The 18322-nt window shown below is 44.1% G+C and overlaps 2 protein-coding genes across 2 annotated transcripts in view; one reads left to right on the top strand and one right to left on the bottom strand.

Annotated features, from left to right (window-relative positions):
- Positions 1 to 1041: 1041 nt before the first annotated feature.
- LOC106121153 (uncharacterized) lies at positions 1042 to 16280 on the top strand. The gene is made up of 4 exons (XM_013316661.1): positions 1042 to 1390; positions 2342 to 2595; positions 12419 to 12515; positions 13015 to 16280. The coding sequence occupies exons 1-4, from the start codon at positions 1237 to 1239 to the stop codon at positions 13230 to 13232; spliced, it is 723 nt and encodes a 240-aa protein (XP_013172115.1). The 5' UTR covers positions 1042 to 1236; the 3' UTR covers positions 13233 to 16280.
- A 167-nt stretch (positions 16281 to 16447) lies between these two features.
- dachs (unconventional myosin-IXb-like dachs) overlaps positions 16448 to 18322 on the bottom strand; it is a 13243-nt gene continuing 11368 nt past the window's right edge. The window contains exons 10-13 of the mRNA XM_013316414.1: positions 18212 to 18322; positions 17169 to 17423; positions 16900 to 17082; positions 16448 to 16555 (exon numbers count right to left, since the gene is read on the bottom strand). Coding sequence (XP_013171868.1) covers positions 16448 to 16555; positions 16900 to 17082; positions 17169 to 17423; positions 18212 to 18322 — 657 coding nt within the window. The remainder of the gene's footprint in view (positions 16556 to 16899; positions 17083 to 17168; positions 17424 to 18211) is intronic.

Genomic DNA, 18322 nt, shown 5'->3' with positions numbered 1-18322 from the left:
CTTGTCATTGGTTGCTTTTCAATTTTTGATACTCATCATAACCTTGTAAATCAAAGATTAAAGTTAAGCTTGGCATGTTAGTAACCATAAATGGTAATGTTAATTATTCAGTTAGATATGTGTAATTTTAAGTTAGTAAAAGTTATTATTTTAGTTTACTCTTTACGGAGCTTAAATAAATAATAAAATTTTTCTTTCTTTCTTCTTCAAAATACTGCATTATTTCACCTCTATGTAGTTATTTAACGGACCTCTAAAAATGGACTGGCTATAAGAGGATTTTTTTTGTGCCAAATTGATTTTCACCATTTTAGCGCCTGATCAAAGCGGCAGCGTTAATTTGAACTAATGTCTATTTAAGAATCCTATTCCTTTGCTTAAAACCATTATTTTAATTGTATTTACTGTATTGTAAATGCGAGAAAAAGATTCGCGAATAGAAGTTTGAAAATTACGAACAGTGATAAAATGGTTTTATTAGAAATGATAAAAATGTAACAGAAATAGATTGAGGGCAATGAAATCTCCATTTATGAAAGAATTTCTTAACAAAAGATTTTGTTGCAAACCAATATTGTCGATACGTCTTACATTGGCCAACGATTTGAGTATCAAAAGTGGCGAAAAATTGAAAAATAGGTATAAAACACAAATTATCATAGTCTAAAACCTTACGATCCTGAGGCTTTTATGTCTCAATTCCGATAAATCGTCTTTTCTCCTACCTATCACGTTAAATTCTATCCTGTCTATTAATTAGATTTTTTTTTAATTTTATGACCTGGTAACATAGACCTTTATTTATTTATTTATTTATTTATTTATTTATTGGAAGACCAACAGCCATTATTATTTAGGTCAAAGAGTATATAAGTCATCTATTTATTGGACGTTAGTATTTTATATACTCTTTGGTATTTGGCAAAGAGTACATATAGTTTACTCTTTGTCCATTTGTCGTTTTTGATTTATAGATTGGTAGCCATGGCCCTGGTTTTTAAATCACTGTCAATTTTAAAATTGTCAGTTGCCATTTGTCATGTCAGTGTCAGTCGGTTAGGTGTGTGATGTAGGGGAAGGACGTGTATTTTACCATTTCGTTAATTTCGATTTATTTACATATTCTTGCATTTTCATTAATTACTTAATAAAGAAGCATCACTGGTTCCGGGTTTTGTCGAAATTTGTAAACTATTGTTCTCTATTTAGGCAGTTTTAGCTCAATTTACGACAACAATGACAGAGACCGTTACAAATACAAACGAGAGGAAGTCTCTTTTTTCTTCTTTTTTAGAAGTTTTGGAGGCAAGAGATACTCAAATACAGTTAGAAAGACAGCTAGAGGAGGAAAAATATCAGAGACGAACTCAGAGAATATACGATTTTCATGGTATGTTTTATATGTTATCTTTTTCGAAAATTAATTAAACCTTTGTTTCTTTTTTTTTCTCGCCACTTACAATTAGTTTAATCTGAGCACTAAGTTTTATATATTTAAAGCTTTTTCCAGAGACTCCGTCCGCGCAAAATTAAGAAAAAAAAACTTAATTAGTAGTTCATCTGTTTTTCCTGACTACATTATACATCTATGCCATATATTAAGATTTAGATTAAATTACATTAATATAATATTTAATTAAATGCGAAGAAAATATTATTTTGTTTATGTAGGGTGGTCCTGATCCTTGTTAGCAGCTTGAGCAGCATTTTCATTTTGCTTTTTAAAAAATACAGTATGAAATATGTGATGTTGTTGTTGAATTGTGTATAGGTGGAGGCTTGGTTAAAGCAAGCAGCTTGCCAGCACGAGAGTGGGTGGCACTTGTTTGGACTGCAGTAAAATCTACACATCCAGTTTAATTCCCTGCTCTTAAGGAAATTCATATGAACCTTTATATGACATTCTTGAAGGAAATAATTTGATCATCAAATCATATGCAAGATTCACATTACCACAAATAAATTGAAATATATGTGTAAAGTCAAACGACTGACCTAATCAGTGCGGTTGACCCAGGCCATAGCCTAGTCATCCTAACTTTTTTCCTAGCATTGCGCTCATTGGTAGTGACATTACAAGAGCTGAAGTAGTAAAGAAAAGTGTTCTTCCTCAAGTTGGTCAGCCTCAATCAGAGGTATTTTATGCAAACCTGTGTTCCCGTTTGTACTTTGTTGGACTCTTACATGGGTCATTTTACAAATAACTAACATCTTTGTTAGTTACATGGTTAACTTGAAGGTGGTTAACTTGACTGTTAAAGTGATGTGAATGTTACTTTATTCATAACAATACAAAATTAGGTGAGATTGAGGTTGACGTGGTGTATGTGCGTGTGCGCAGAGCGGCAGCGGCGGGAGGCGGTGGAGCTGCAGCGCTGCCTGCAGTACGTTTCGCAGCACGCGCACGTGCTGGAGTCCGTGCTGCGGGGCGCAAGCGCGGGTGCGGGCGAGGGCGTGCCGCTGGCCGCTGCGTTGCTGCGCCAGGCAGCCGCGCTACAGCGCAGCATGGCACAGTGCGTCGCCAACGCGGCGCGCATCCGCCAGCTCCTCACTGCCGCACACCGCCCCCAGATGGACACCATGCTCGCCAAAATGGTTAGTCTCTCCGCACAGTTCTGTAATAGTCAACAGCCTAACACTTATTAGACCAGAGTGCGGCTTTTATGGATTCAAAAAGTTACATCCCTCAAAGTGGTAATCACTAAAAGCCACTCCAAATCCACATTATGTAGAGCCACCTTGCTTGACACGCGTACGCGCAACGCTGGCTGCCTATCTATTTCGCGGATCTTTGCGAATTAGATAAAGTGCTGAAACATGAGAAATGTGTGTTAGCCTTTCTCTTTAAAGATGTCATTACTGTAAGCACTATCGAATGATAAGAATTTGTTCATGGATTTAAAGTAGATAGGTGTAATACGTCTAGGTGTCCGATATCACAATTGCGCTAAATTTCTCCAGCCGACAGACAGCGGCACAGCAGCGCAGCGGACGTGTGACTTACATTGGTGATTATAATTTGAGTGATAAACTACTTATTGCCCGCTTAGATAACCCAGTTATTTCCAAAGTTACAATAACAATGACACAAATAAAACATCGTATATAACACATCGTACGCTATACATGAAGCGATGCCGCCGCCAACACTACAGCATATGGCTGCTCCCGCAACACTTTAAGCTTCCAATGTCTTAGGGCAACTCACCAATATATGTACAATAAAACAACTGACAAATAAGGAACGCACACACTATTCGCTAACGTTCTGTTTTTGTTACTTCATATTCCGGATCAAGTTATCGCCACTGACGTCTCGGTTGAACAGCTACGGGGGGTCGCATTCAAAGCATTTCTTTTGGATGATCAGCGACTGTTTTGTGCGATGAGAACTTACTTAATACTCTGTTTTTCTGGAGAGACATACGATTCTTTAGAATCTTGTTTATTTTCCAATTTACTAGCCTTTCCATTAACTAATCTTCTATGCGGATACGACGTCGTGGCGGTCTCACCATCGTACACCGTTACCTTTTAGCTCGCATTGAAAACTATAAGTACATTTGTTGTGGAATTTAGTTACATTTTTGTTGTTGTTGTTGTTTGTAGCTCTGACGACGCCAGGTTCTTGTGCAACCTCTGCTAAACATTTCACACGAAAGCAGAACTATTCGTTACCTCGAAGTAGACTTTTTAGTTTTCATTACTTTTTATACCTACTCATTAATGCGAGTTTCACTGTTTATAAAACATGTGTGATATAATTAAAAGTAAGTTAGTGATGATGAGGACGGGCGCGCGCCAGTGGGAGCAGCGCGGCGGGCGGCTGTGGCGCACGGCGGCGTGACGCGCGCCTCACACCTTCACGTGTCATTAAACGACATATAGCTGGTAATTGCATAATCATTTTGTTCAATAACCCGTGAAGAACGTATCATAGAAATAGCTTATTTTATTGGAAATTCATAGTTCATATGGACTATTGTAGTCGTAATTCAACATTGTTTCAAAGTAAACCACATCAATAGTTGGAATTGCAAGTTGTTTCGACGCCGGCCGGCCGACAACAAACGACTCGCCACTCGCCAGCGCCTCACATGGTACGCACCTATGTACTACATACGTCTATGTCATTTACCCATTAATGTTACTAAATGCTATGTAAATGAAATGATATTTTCTTATTTGCCAGAATTATGTTGAGTTGGTCAATACAACGTTCTGATATTAATTTATTTCTTGTCTATTTGTTCTTGTCGAGGAAGACAACCAAGAAAATTAAAATCCTTTCCCCATCGTGTCGTGGGTGTCGTTTAAACTGGTTAAATGGAGCCACGGGATGAGACGACAACTGTTCTGCTAATTTACACCTACGCGAATTGAGGACGAAAAAATAACGTGATCCACGGTGTGTCGCCTGCTTATAACACCATAGAGTGTAGCCTCGTTCGGGCACGCTTTCTAACCGGGTTAGGACAACGTTTTCCCTTCGCGGTGCCACGACATGGCCTATAGGACTGACATGCAAGCACACTCTCATCTCATTCAAAAGTTTTATACAATGAAGTATAGTTACCGTAGTAGGCAAATTAGTTGTGTCGCTAAGATGTCGCTTGGAACACCACTCTATTGTGTTTAGTAGTCATGCAGAAGTAGATGTCTTTTTTAACCTGCGTAGCAATGGGAGCGGAGCGCTAGATTACATGTATATGAGAGCAGACTGAATTTCGCCCCGTCTATCTGTTAAAACAAAGCCCTCAGGTTGCTAAATTAACACCTTGCTTTAAACTATACGATTTTCTAATTCCGTTAAACATTCCGTCGTCGCCGCACGCCCCGCGCCCCACCTTTATAATTAGCAATTGACTTCATTCGCCTCTGGCTGACCATTAGCAGCGATTTTATTATTGCGCGAGTGTATAAGACGGTTTCTTTCGGCCGCAGCAATGTAGCTCCAATTTAAAGATGAGTCCGATTTTATCGGATATGTTAGTCGTTCTTGTTGTCCGTTATTTAGAGCACAGCGGCGAGCACGATTCGATTCCCGACGTGTTCACATTTTGGAAAGTCTACCGACGTGTCAGGTTACCGTAGCCTATCATTTTTTGTTACACTGCCTTTCTGTTACATTCGATGGTTTCCTCATGTGATTATATGATACGCACGTTGCTTTATATAACTCATCTATTTTACCAACGTCTGTTAATCGCATCCGAAACTTTATGGACATGGAATTGTGTCAATTTTCGCTTTGAGATATAATTTTTAACAGTGGTAGAGCCACGCACGAATTGGCCCGGCTCGCCCGGTTAAATACCACGACCACACAGAAGACAGACGTGAAGTGGAAGCAATTCCGCGTTTCGTCTGATGAGTGTGCGTTCCGGGGGCCTAATTTAGTCCTCTTTTCCTTCTCACACTTTTTCTTATAAGGAAAGCATGGGAAGTGAAAGTGGACTTTCCGGATGAGAGGATGCAAGGAAAGGGAAAATATTTTTTCTTTCTGTGCATCCTGCACTCGGGTATATCGAAAAAACACGGTATCTTATTCAAATATTGGTATCACGAATACATATTGTTTACAACTTTAGGTTTGACCATTGTTTGACTTTTATTATTTCATTAATTTTCACCTACGCGATGACTCACCCGCTATAGGAGGCACAAATGACTTGGCTAATTATCAGTACTGACAAGGATTCAGTGCGATTCCTTCCGGGCGGCTGGCGCGAAGCCCTGCGAGCGCGCCAGTCCAACAACCCCGTCCCAGCGCCCCCTGCGCCTCATGCCCCGCGGACCCCTCTAATGCAAAGCTGACTGACCACTTCCCCGCATATACTATAATAGCTTTTACTTTGCCAGACTTTGTTGCGACTTACGATATACAATAGCATAGCATAGATAGGTACACAATAAATGTGTGTTTCCACAAGTTGTTCACTTGTGTGTGTGTGTGTGTGTGTGTGTGTGTGTGTGTGTGTGTAGTTGTAATAAATGAAATTCTCATTAGCTTTATAAGAAAAAACTTTGAACCCGATAGGGATGGGCTACGCTACATCTTTATATTTTTAATTAAACATGATTCACAGTACTCGAGCTTAAAATGAACACCCACTAACATTAACAAGTGCGTCACGCCGTGCCTGGGCCGAGAGCGCCGCGCTGCTCTCTAACATCATTGCTGTCTGTGCTGACCAAACTTATACTTCCTCAACGTTCTTGCAGCGCTACATGTTCCTGTTGACTATTTAATCAACAACAACGCCAAATCAAGTTCCAGCTGTCCCTTCTAACTGCTGCTCTGAGTGCGTCGGATCGTAACGCGTCAAATTCCTCGGCTCGGCTCACGTTACTTGCAATTAATTATGAGGCTTTTATTTGATTTTCTGGTGTGGTAGTCAGGCGGTTTAGTGTTCCGCTGTAAAACTCTCGCTCTGTTTTTCGCCAAACCAAAAGCATCGCCCCAGCCAGGTACCTTGTTGCCCAGTCTTATTATTCTTTACGAGAAATGTAGACCATGTTACGCTATCTCGTTTTTAAACGTGTAATTAAGCTTAAGTTGTGGACGCTAAGTGCGGCTTTTAATCAAACTGAAATATAAATTTACGGGCACAACATTGGTACATCCATATCTGTGTGGGTACATTCCCAACGCAGCCACGACCCAAACCCCAAAACTAGTAAGTGATATCGAAGCCTGCTAGACAAATATTAATTTTGATTGAAATGTTAGTTACTTGCAAACGAAAAAAAAAAACAAAATGAAGACACTGAGGACAAGAAATAATTTTCAACGATTAGTCACAAAAAAATTAGTTGTCTCATCGATGTGATGAGGTTGCGAAGGACTATAGGTATGACATTTTAATTCTTGTGAAGGGATGTATCGGTGGCGGCGAGTGATGGCGGTGCGCTAGGTGAGCGGTCGTCGACCCCGCTGTGACGACTCATTACCGGCGCTACGGATTGCTGACACCATTTTTTGTGATCGCCCACTCTGACCTCGTAAAGAGCCATTACACTAATAGCGCAATCCTTTGAACTAACATCATTACACTTTCATGCTCGAATCACCAAGTTCTGCGAAGTTGTCTTTCCGATTGTAGCCTCACCTTAATTAGGTCTGCTTATACTTCCGATCATACATAGGAAATTTTAGAAACGTAAAATAGAAACAAAGATTAGAGGGTTTTAACTCGCTAATTTAGACAACCAAATTCACGAAGGCTAAGGTTTGGTCCCGTCGAGCTGGAGCATCTGAGTGTTTGCATGTTTGCGGAAGCGCACTAGCAGTGAAACTAGCCTTCGTCCTTTAACATGAGACGATAATGTATATCCTTAAATATGAGTCAAACCTCTTTGTTCGTGTCTTTTTTCCGACACTCTTTTGATTTCATTAATTATTTTGAAACAAACATGTTAATTGAAAGGAGTCAAACAATGCGTACCAAAGTTGGTTGTTTCCCACGGCCTGGCGGCGGCGCTGTACTACCGTGCCTTTGATGCGCACTTGCTTGTAAATTATAATACAACAAGTGGTTGCCAGTGACTTCGTCAGCGCAGATTAAAAAAAAAAAGTTTGCCATTATATTCCCGCTTGCATGAGCTACCAGCCCCTCAAAATTGAGCCGGTTTTTTGGAGATTACCAGAAAAGAACACGGCTTGCGAATAGATAAAGAGACAGACAGAAATAAAAAAATGGTTATTTTGAAGTTAAATTTAGATTAGCTCCCCGAGACTTGACGAAATGGGGGGAGGGGTTTATGTTGTGTTGACTGCACAGCATAAAGCTGTCCCTCTGGTCTAGTTGCGTGTTGCATACACCATTGTTTGATCGGAGGCGACCCTTCGCCGCTGTTGGGGAATATAAATGCTGCCACCGCCGTAAAGAGGCGAATTGCTGTGTATCAAAACCCCGGGGCTGAGGTTAACGGATCCTCGTACGCACTCATAGAGATAACAATAATATTATAGTCACAAGTCGTTTTTGTTTGTTTACGTCGCGTCGTTTGTTCGCAGACAATGGGCCGATTGTATCAGTTCCTTGTCTCTGCTGCGACGACCGCGAATAACAACTGCATCCCTCGAGCGTTGCTAATTATGTAAATTTGTATTCAAATTTTACGTTTGCTAGCATTGCTGCTGAGCTGACATTTCACGTGGAATTTTTTTTATGATAATTAATCTTTTCTTTTTGGTAATTGATTTAACATTTGATATGTTTCATGCGCGACTCGCTGACAGCAGGCATGAGGCATGAGGCATGACGCGTGATGCGTGATGCGTGATGCGTGCGCATTTAACATTAGCAACAATTTATGTTGAAAACACAAGAGGAAAGATCGGAATGATTGCACGTGAACATGATCTTTGCGGTCTTTGCCTTCATCTGTTTGTGACATTTCTATTTTCATGAATAGTATCGAGGTCATGAATCGCTGAACTGCCTGAAATTCTAGGATGTATTCGTGTGTGCGACCTGGTGATCCATAATCTCGATGTTTGGGGGTTCGGCCGACTTGCGTACCGTTAATGATCGCTAACCGCAGGCTACTTCCGTATCGTTCATATCGTTTTTCAGTCTCCCCAAGAACATTACAACTATAAAGATCGTGTATGTGCATGCAGTTTCGGCTTAGTACAATATTCATGTGATTTATTGCTTGTTACTAGCCAGCGGCGGCGACTTCTAGTGCGGCCTTCATCACACCGGTCATGCAATTGAACGCCCAATTACACATGACCGTGTTAATTTGCTCGGCCGACACGACCGACACGACCCAACCCGTGCCGTGCCGCTGGAATACTATACTCGGACAGCGCTATAAAATATTATACAACTATTTATTTTAGTTAAACCTTAATTTGTTAAAAAACACTATATCTACTCTAAATTTGTTATGACTGCCATCCTGCTGCCTTCCTGCTGCCTTTTGTAATATCATCATATGATATTGAGATTTGAAACGTTTGGTTCACTTTGGGGAGTTCGGTACGGAATTTGGAGAAGCAGAAGCTACACGTCACCGATTCCTGCGCAATCGGTTCTACCTCTTTTACTTATTACCTACCTCCTAAACAAACCGCAGACAAATATAAAAAGGTTTTGGAAAATTCATTCAACGGCGATAAAGTTAGTATTGATATATGATTTCAATCTATGTGTGTGTTTGTTTTTGATTGTGTGCGTTCAACATGTGGCTACAGGTCGGCGTTGTGCGTGTCACGTAAATAAAGCTCGTATGCTAACACTGCGCCGGCAAGGGGGTGATTGAACTAAGCCAAATAAAATGATTCGTGCCACCGCGAGTATCGCCGCCGGTACGCGTCTATCCCGCGGTGGGACTCTGTATTTAGATGAAACAAAAGTTCCGCGAGTTTTTACTTATTATTTCTTCGACGATGAAATTGCAGATTTCCGACTAGCTGTATGCAAATCGATTAAACCGATAAACAGATAATTTGCACATTGCACAATTTTCGCTTTGCCAAATAAAATTTGAAGCGCTTCCTAATTTATCAAAATTATATCTCTAAATATTAGTACATGTGCGGTGCACGGAGCGGAAATGACTGCGACTTCATGACCGCGATACAAGTTCTAGCCATTTGAAAAATAACACAACAAAATTGAGGATATAATGTAGTTCGTGTTAATATAATTAAGTCTTTAGTAGATGCAATTTTTTTAAAACCGGGACTTGGAGAGATTAGACTTTAAGTAGTAAGGCGCGAGGCGGCGCGCTCCGACCAGACTCTCAGATCTCAGACTGAGCTCTTGAGTGCGAGACGTGAAGAAAGAGCGTACTAATCTCACACTTGAAGCAGCCGGCCAGTGAGTACTGGTCTGGCACTGGCGGCGGCACAATTTGTTTTACCTTATATGTAGTTATAATGTATATAATGATCCAGGATGCAGGACATCTCACGCGAGATTGTCTAGCCTAACCTCGGGCGATCAGCCCGCTCCACCCGCCGCGCCATTGCGCCATGGACACGAAATAGAACTCGTAGCATTGTCAAACATGTAACATTGTTAAGTGCTGCGATAATGGCATCGCCGGTCGCCGTTCATCGTATTGCATTTGTAAACATATTGTAAACAGTCTCAACACTCTTTGCAGGAACGACCGCGCATCAACGCATGGATGTTACATTGTTACCAATAGTCCGACACGAACGCCTTCTGCCTGTAAAAGCGTAACGAAGCGTGGAAAAGGCGCGCGCGCCTGAGCTGTCTCGGGCGCATTTACATATAAGCGAAATTTAGCTTTCTAACGCGCATTGTTCGCGTTAATCGTAGAGAAAGCGCAGGTCGGAGCGCCGCGCCGGCCATAGGGCGGCTTGCACACACCTCGCGCCCACACCCACAAACACAGAAAACAAAACTGTTATATTGCGAATAGTGCGACCAGGAACATATACATACGAGTACATACGGGTCCTATTTATAGGTTTATTTTTTAGACGTTTGAAAGAGTTATACCTTATAACGTGATTTAAAAATTAAATCCAGTATTTAATATAACTACACATAGATGGAATAATAGCGATGGATAAGAAACATCGCTGCTCGGGTTGGCGCCTTAGCAGCCATTTTTTCTTTTTAATGATCACTGTCGCAATAACAAAAAATGACATAACAATATGTATTATCCGTAATCTGGCGGCGACATGATTATGGTAGCGCGGGTCTTTGCCGATCGTGTAATTAACCGATAACCGTAGAAGACAATTTGAACTAGTTAATTGTCTGATAACTGTTATCAGTTCAGACCTGCGAGTCAACGCCCGTCCCCGCAGCCGGCTCTTGTGCTGAAGGGTGCGGGCAGCGAGCTGCGGGCTGAGGGGGTGATGGCCGCCGGGACTCCGCTACCGCCCGGTCAGCGGCCGGCCGTGGCCATCAAAACTATATTTGTAATAGCGGAGCGGCATGGCGAGGCGGCGGCGGTTCGCTCCCGTGACGTGACACCCAGCCGCCCGGCCCGCGTTTGGGGGCAGTGAAGTTCGAGGGCACGGGAGGGAGAGGGCGACACTCTCCGCACGCCGCTCTGTCCTACTGACCTCGTGCCCGTCGGGAGATGCGATATACCCTCCTCAATAATTCATAGTGTTTACCGGCTACATACTACGTGTAACTATTTTTGTCCGCCCTATTGATTTACGATAATTTTCGTAAAACGATTCAACATAATGTCTTCGAACGTATTAAATATCTTGTTTTGTTCAAAAGGGTGAAGTTAGACAATAAAGTAAAAATATTAAGAATTATCGATCAACAGTAGCTTCAAAACATTGTTAGTTTATTTAAATGTTAATGCCATATAGTGTCAAATCGACCATTGCTAGTTGTGATCGCAAGTCGTTCGCGGCGAGCGGGAGTCCGTGCCCTGCCCGCTCTCTCCGCACCGCACCGCACCGCCCGCTGCTATTGAGCTATTTATTTCGTAACGCTAATATTAAGTCATATTTATATTTGTTGCGTGTTCGTGCAATACATCTCGCGAGATATTTTTACAGACGCCCAGAGCGGGGTAGCGTGGTGGGGCGAGGTCGCGGTCGCCGTTGCTAAATAGAGACGTTTGATGCAAAAGTGAAGTCGAGGTGATCGCTCCTCAAGCGACGGTACCGGACAAGCCGCGACTCAAGCCGGCTCGCCACGCCCATATGAATAAGAAGATATTGTTTTGCTTAGATTGTCCTAATACTATCGGTTTATAAGACCTCTTCGACTCCGTTGCAGTGGCACAATATCAACGATAATATTAACATTCATATTACTTTATTAAAATAAATATTACGATTATTATTTTCACATGTACTACTATTTGTCACCCGCGACTCCGTCCGCGTGGAATTAAAAACAAACTTATTATACTTAGTAACCTATTTGATCTTCCAGACTATGTTCAACGTCTACGGAAAATGTTCACCATAATGTCACGTGCACTAAAACACAAAAATAATATATATTTAGAGAGATGTCATTTTGTAGAAATCTGTACTTTTGTAGTGGTTTTCGATAGATCTGTGTCTTGATGTGTGGGGCCTTCGGGTGCGTCGACCACACCGGCCCTATCTCGTCTGCTCTCTGCCGATATTGCGGTAACGTTTACTACTGTCTGTCTGTCTGTACTATACATGTGCGAAAACAATCGCTTTCGTTTGCGGTATTCCTCTCACATGCAACACATTATTCTCTTTCAAATATACTATAATTTCTTTAAACTCGTGTGTAAACTTCATATACATCTTAAAGAAACAAGTATATCCTTCTTCCAAAATGATGTTGCCGTGTAATTGTTTTTATGGGTTTGTACCAACATATTAAATACTATGATTCATTGTAAAATGACAATGGCAAAGAGGAAGGTGTCGAGGGCAAGGAGAGTGAGGCAAGGCGCGCGCGTGTTGCAGGAGGCGGAGCTGAGCGCGTGGACGGCGTTCCTGCAGCGCGCCATGGACGCCGCCTACAACTCCGAGGTGGTCGTCGACAACCTGCACAACCTGATCGGTGAGGCTCGCCTGCACTGCACATACATACATACATACATACTTACTTGACAGCGATCGTCACTAATTTTTCTTCAAAAGAATTTTCGTTGCTTTTTCGTACCAATTCCTAATAAAGGCGTATGAGGGTTACATTACATAATCTTACTGTTGACTATATATACATTTCGTCCGAGAGCGTCGATGGTTCAGGGGTCAAGCACTTGACTTGCAATCTGCAGGTCCTGGGTTCGAATCCCGCCATGTACCAATGTGTTTTTCGATATCCGATTTACATATGTACGTCCGACGTTCTTACGGTGAAGGAAAACATCGTGATGCAACCTGCATATATCTGCGAATCAATTCAAAGATATTTGTGTAGTGAACCAACCCGCACTGGGCCAGCGTGGTTGACTATGGCCTAATCACCCTTAACTTTAGGGTAGGCTCCGAGCCCCTCGGTGGGGATGTATAGTGAGTTGGTGATGATGATGATGATATATATTTATTGTTTTCAGCGGAGCAGCGGCGCTGCGTGCGCGAGGTGGCCGCCAGCCACGTGCTGGCGGCGCTGTGCGAGCCCGCACCCGCGCCTTCGCCCACGCCCACGCCCACGTCCGCGCCCACGCCCACGGTCGACTCGAGCACACCGCACGCCCCACGCACACCGCGCACGCCCACCTCACTGGAGCGGCGCGCGCCCTCCGCCGTCAGCACGCCCATCCAACGCGACTAGCGGCGTCGCTGCCCGCTCTTCTGCCGGGCGATATTCTCCTAACCTCCTCCGCGCCCAAAGCGCCCACAGCGCCCACCTCGCCCAACTCGTCTGCCTCGCCCAATGTGTTATAACAACACTTTATCTCGAATTGAAATAAAGAATGACATAGGGCGAGGTGATGGAGTTTACCTCGAATATTAACCGCTTCATTGAGCACATTTTGATGTTGTATTTTTGTAAAGGTTGTTGTTGTTTGTTGCAATATTGTACTGGAGTGTAGTGAAGCGGCGCTCCCGCAGCGGACAACGACCTCACTGCCTTATCGCATGTGTTCAACTTTTATACCTATACGTCTTATGTATTATATAAGTGTTTAGTGCGGGGAACCGTGCGCTGTTCGCACCCCCCCCCCTCTCTGTCTGTGTCCGTGTCTGCGTGTCTGCCTGTCTGCGTGTCTGCGCGCTTTCTTGGGCGCGCCTCGCCTTCCTATAGATGTTCGTGTTTTACTTCCTCAATCAGTATTAGAATTTTCAATGTACATTTTACTCTATGATTGTTTTATATTTCAACTTAGCCATAGTTTGTAAATCTTAATATATAGGTAATATACAGTAAACATCGCTTACGACCTTTACTAAAATATAAATATGAAAGACATAAAAGTACGATGCAAATAACAAGCCGTTTGAATTCTTGTTAAAAACGCAAAACCCCTAATGTTTATAAAGTGACCGAGCACTTTGTGGTACCGGCAACGCGATATTTTATCACGATCACGATTACAAACGCGAGCTGGAATGTTCGTGTGTTAATGTGGATGAAGCATTAGCGGGAGTCTGAGTTACATGTGATACGATCATGTAAAGTGTCGACAGGCATTCGATGGTGGCCGCGAAGTCCTACGCTGTTCCAGAAGAAGAGCCGAGTGAGTCCAGCTCGACCGACCGACCGACCGACCGGATGGCGGCGCGACCATTCGCACTCCAAAACCTGATCGCGTGCTAATGTCGTCGGATCGTAAACGGGGAAGCTCACTATCTATGGGCGTGCTAACATTGAAGGTCATAAGACGGCACAACAAACGGTTTGCCTCGAATAGACGTGGCTCAATAAGTTGGGGTGGAATAATAGCTCGAATGCAGCGACACATCGCCATTGCTTCCTTCAATCGGGTTATCAATTCTAATTCGTTCAGTTTGTTTGTTCAGCACAAATATGTTCTAGACGTAGTGTTCCGGAACTGGTGCATACCCGAGGGCGAGGGCGAGGGCGAGGTCAGCTCAGCAACGGTCGTTGTCGTCAAGTGGAATACCTTCTGGGTGTGTCGCATGTCCCGGTCTGCACCCCTTATGATCCCGAACACTTTGCACAATCCCGCACTAGTTTCCCTACCGGGATATCATTTCCGATATCATTCCGGATGTCGTATGAAGCGATCTTTACTGTATGTTGAAATGTCGAGTGCGTGGAATTTAATAAAGTTGCCAAATTGTATGTAGTGTGCGAGCTGCGGCCGTCTTTTACCTAAAAATTTAAATGTGTGGTTGATGAGCAATCGTCATGTATCCGTGACACGGTGGGGCACATCTTGGTGTTTGATCAATTCTACTTCATGCAAAGCCCGGCTCGAACCGATCTTACGATTATCTTTTATACTTTTGCTCCTGCTCCTGAACGGTGTCATCGCACGATGTCACTCGGCATGGTGTGCTCGGGAGAGCGCCACACCGTCATCTACAATCTGGCCACGACATAAATAAGTTAATCGTGTTAATGATTCAAAAATACAAAAAATTGCGTATTTATTATATTACAACTAATAAAAGAATAAATGAAATAGATAGATACATTGTAGAAAATGTTCTCTATATGTATGTCTGTTGAAATGAAATGTGCGTGATATATTTTATGATCATGTGCCCTTGTCCTGTTGCACCATCGTCAGGTCTGTGCGACCGCTGCGAATATCACGCGCAAACGCCGCGCCCACGCCGCGCCCACGCCGCGCCCACGCCGCGTCGGCCAGATCGTCGATGGGTTATAACTTAATGCTTTTATACCGAATTAATGTCTCAAATGTCTTGTTATATTTTATATTGTAAAATGTTAAATATGCTTTTTATAATTTATAAATGAAGGAGTCAATAAAATAAAGTAAAACATAATTATACTTGGCGAGCGAGTAGGAGAGCGCCGCCGCCGCGCCCCGAGCTGTGCCGAGCTGTGCCGAGCGGCGTGGCGGCGTGGCGCGTGCGGCGGGGCGGCGGGGCGGCGTGCTCGGACTCCGATCTCGCATTTCTTTACATTCCAGAGATACTTAATGTATTGACTATTACAAATAAAAGATTGAGTATTTTAAAAATATAATCTTTATTTTGTACGTTACCCTAACTACAATATCGAGTCGTCGAGTGAGTAGGGCTTCAGACTCTGGTCGGCAGGGGCGCGAGCTTCCATCGCTCGACACACGCTCATACACACACACACACGCACACGCACGCAAACACACGCACACGCACAACATATAGAGTTTACATAGAGTTCGTTTATACAAAGTTTGTATGAGGAAAACATAAATATTTTTTAATAAAATTATTAACAAATCCGTGACATAGTAGTAGTAGTAGTAGTAGTAGCCTTTTGATGAATTAAGAATGAAGGTGTAGTGCAAGCCGGAAGCTGGAGCCGCTTACTGTGTGACGACTGTGTCACGTCGCTGTATGATCTGTGGACGACAGACGCGACAGACGCGACACCGCTGCTACCTAACCTCACAACTCTATTAATGTATTCATAACTAAACTTATAATCAAATATCTATTCATTTTACAATAAACTTGCACTTCGTGTCGTATGTTAAACAATTACGTACATACAGTATCTGAGAGGGGCGCTGTTGACGCTGTAAGTTTTGTCAGAAAATATGGATTTTATGGTTAACATACTTAGGCGAACAAAGTAACGCACAAGAGTCCATAAAAGCACTGGTTACACACTTTTGTCATCTACAAGGGGACGCCTGTCACTTAAGGTTCAGTTTACCCACCGGGCTAGAAAAGTCCGTCGCAAGATGCGGCTCGCCAAAGAGGGCCCATTCCTCCCGGAGAGACCCTCGCTATCACAATCCTATTGTGTCATCACGGTGACACACATCAATGATGTGATTTTTTTGTAAAGCGAAGTCTCAATAGCTTTCAGAGAAACAAATCTGTCGGGTCCGCTTGTCCGGGTGTTCAGGTGAGCGCGGGGGTGGCAGCGTGGGGCGCGGGGGGCGCGCGGGGCCGCAGCGCGCGCGGCGGCGCCAGCACGCTGTGCGGCACCGGCACCGTGCGGCCCAGCACCTGTCACACGACAACCACACATCACTCTGCCGCTTTGCACAACTTACTCATTTTATATGATCCCCGGACTGAATACTACATCATACGTGCCTTTGGTATTAAGGGACTAAGTTAATGTCACCATGCATGTGTATTATTTACATATTAACGGACGCCCACGTCGCCATACGCGCGGTACTAAAAAAAACTTGATTAGTAGCCTATTCGTTCTTCCAGATTATGTTCTACATCTCTGCCAAATTTTAACGGGATCCGTTCAACCAATCTGGAGATACATTCAAACAAACATCTATCCATCCATCCATCCAAACATTCGCAAGGTAAGGCGTGTGGCCGGCGCTCACCTGCACGGCGACGTGGCCGCGGCGCGCGGCGCCCAGCGCCAGCACGGTGTCGCCGGCGCGCAGCCGCAGCGCGCCGCTCTCGTCCGCCCAGTCGGCGGCCAGCACGCGCTGCTGCGGGTAGCCTAGCTTCACGCCGTTCGACACCGTGTACGCTCGCGACGGCGGCAGGGGAGGCGGCCGCTCCTGCAACGAGCGGCGCAGTAGTTTACGTCACAGATTAGATTTAATCGTATGAAACGCGGCTGGAAATTCACACATTACGAACTCACTAGGTCGAGTCCGAAGAGCGAGCAGGTGCGCTTGACGAGGGTGGCGTCGCACTTGTCGGACGGGTCGGCCGGGTCGGTCAGGCCGGGCGGGCCGGGAGGGTCGGGCGGCGGCGTGCCCGTAATGGGCGCGGGGCGCGGACGTTGCGGGGGCGCAGGCGCGGCGGTGCGGGGCGCGCGGGCGCGGTGCCGCCGCCAAGCCGCCTGGATGCACTCGGCCGCAGCCTGCCGCCGCGCGCGCCTCATTCGCTCCAGCACCTGAACAGGTAACGCTCATATCCATTTTAGTCTAATGCAAAATTCCTCTAATAAAGCAGCCCAGTTATAGAGAGACCGGGAGGGCGGGCCGCTCGGGATTGAGTGTCAAAGTCGCACACTAGATGCTGTCTATAGCCGGGGCGGGCCGGCCAATTTTGTGCCACCAATAAGCAAACTTTATTCACCAAAATTAGTGATCTGGAACAGCGGAGCTCCGATTTTTCAAATCATATCAAACCGAAATACATCGATTGTTTAGTTATCAGGAGTCGAATTATCGGCGAATCTTAATCACTGGCCGTTCGTCCAATCTAAGGCCGGGTACACACGGCATTATCCTGCAAGTTTTCTTAGTATTCCTTTTTTCAAACGTACAATTACTAGGTTGTCCACACGGTAGATTTTAATCCGGGTAAAAACGGAATAGCAGTGAGTAAAGAAGAAGCGAATGGACGTAGTGGTGTGTCCTCGCTTGGTTGTTCTTTTATATTGGTATAATAATCTAAGGCGCCAAAATGGTGGGATCAAAACATTTTTACGTTTTTTATTGATGTTTAGCTGGTTGTATATATGTGAATCACCCTTAACTTAGGGTAGGCTCCGAGCCCCTCGGTGGGGACTTATAGTGAGCTGATGATGATGATGTATGTGAATTAGGGAATTTGGAAATTTGCATGAAATACATTTAAAATGTCGGTGGAAACAAAATTTGTAAAAATGAGGATGGTAATACAATTGCAGATTTCGTTACCTACGCTATACGCGTGTGAAATGTTTGTATTTATTACCTGTCGCATCGCCTCGCTGAGGAAGACGTGGCGCTTGCCCAGCGCCCAGCGCACGGCCGCCGGGGAGGAGGGCGCGGGCGGTGCGGCGGCCGCGGCCACAGCGCGCAGCAC

Source organism: Papilio xuthus, unplaced genomic scaffold (assembly GCF_000836235.2).
Source record: "Papilio xuthus unplaced genomic scaffold, Pxut_1.1 DF826945.1, whole genome shotgun sequence".
Classification (NCBI taxonomy): domain Eukaryota; kingdom Metazoa; phylum Arthropoda; class Insecta; order Lepidoptera; family Papilionidae; genus Papilio; species Papilio xuthus.
This window is presented reverse-complemented; position numbering and strand designations above follow the sequence as displayed.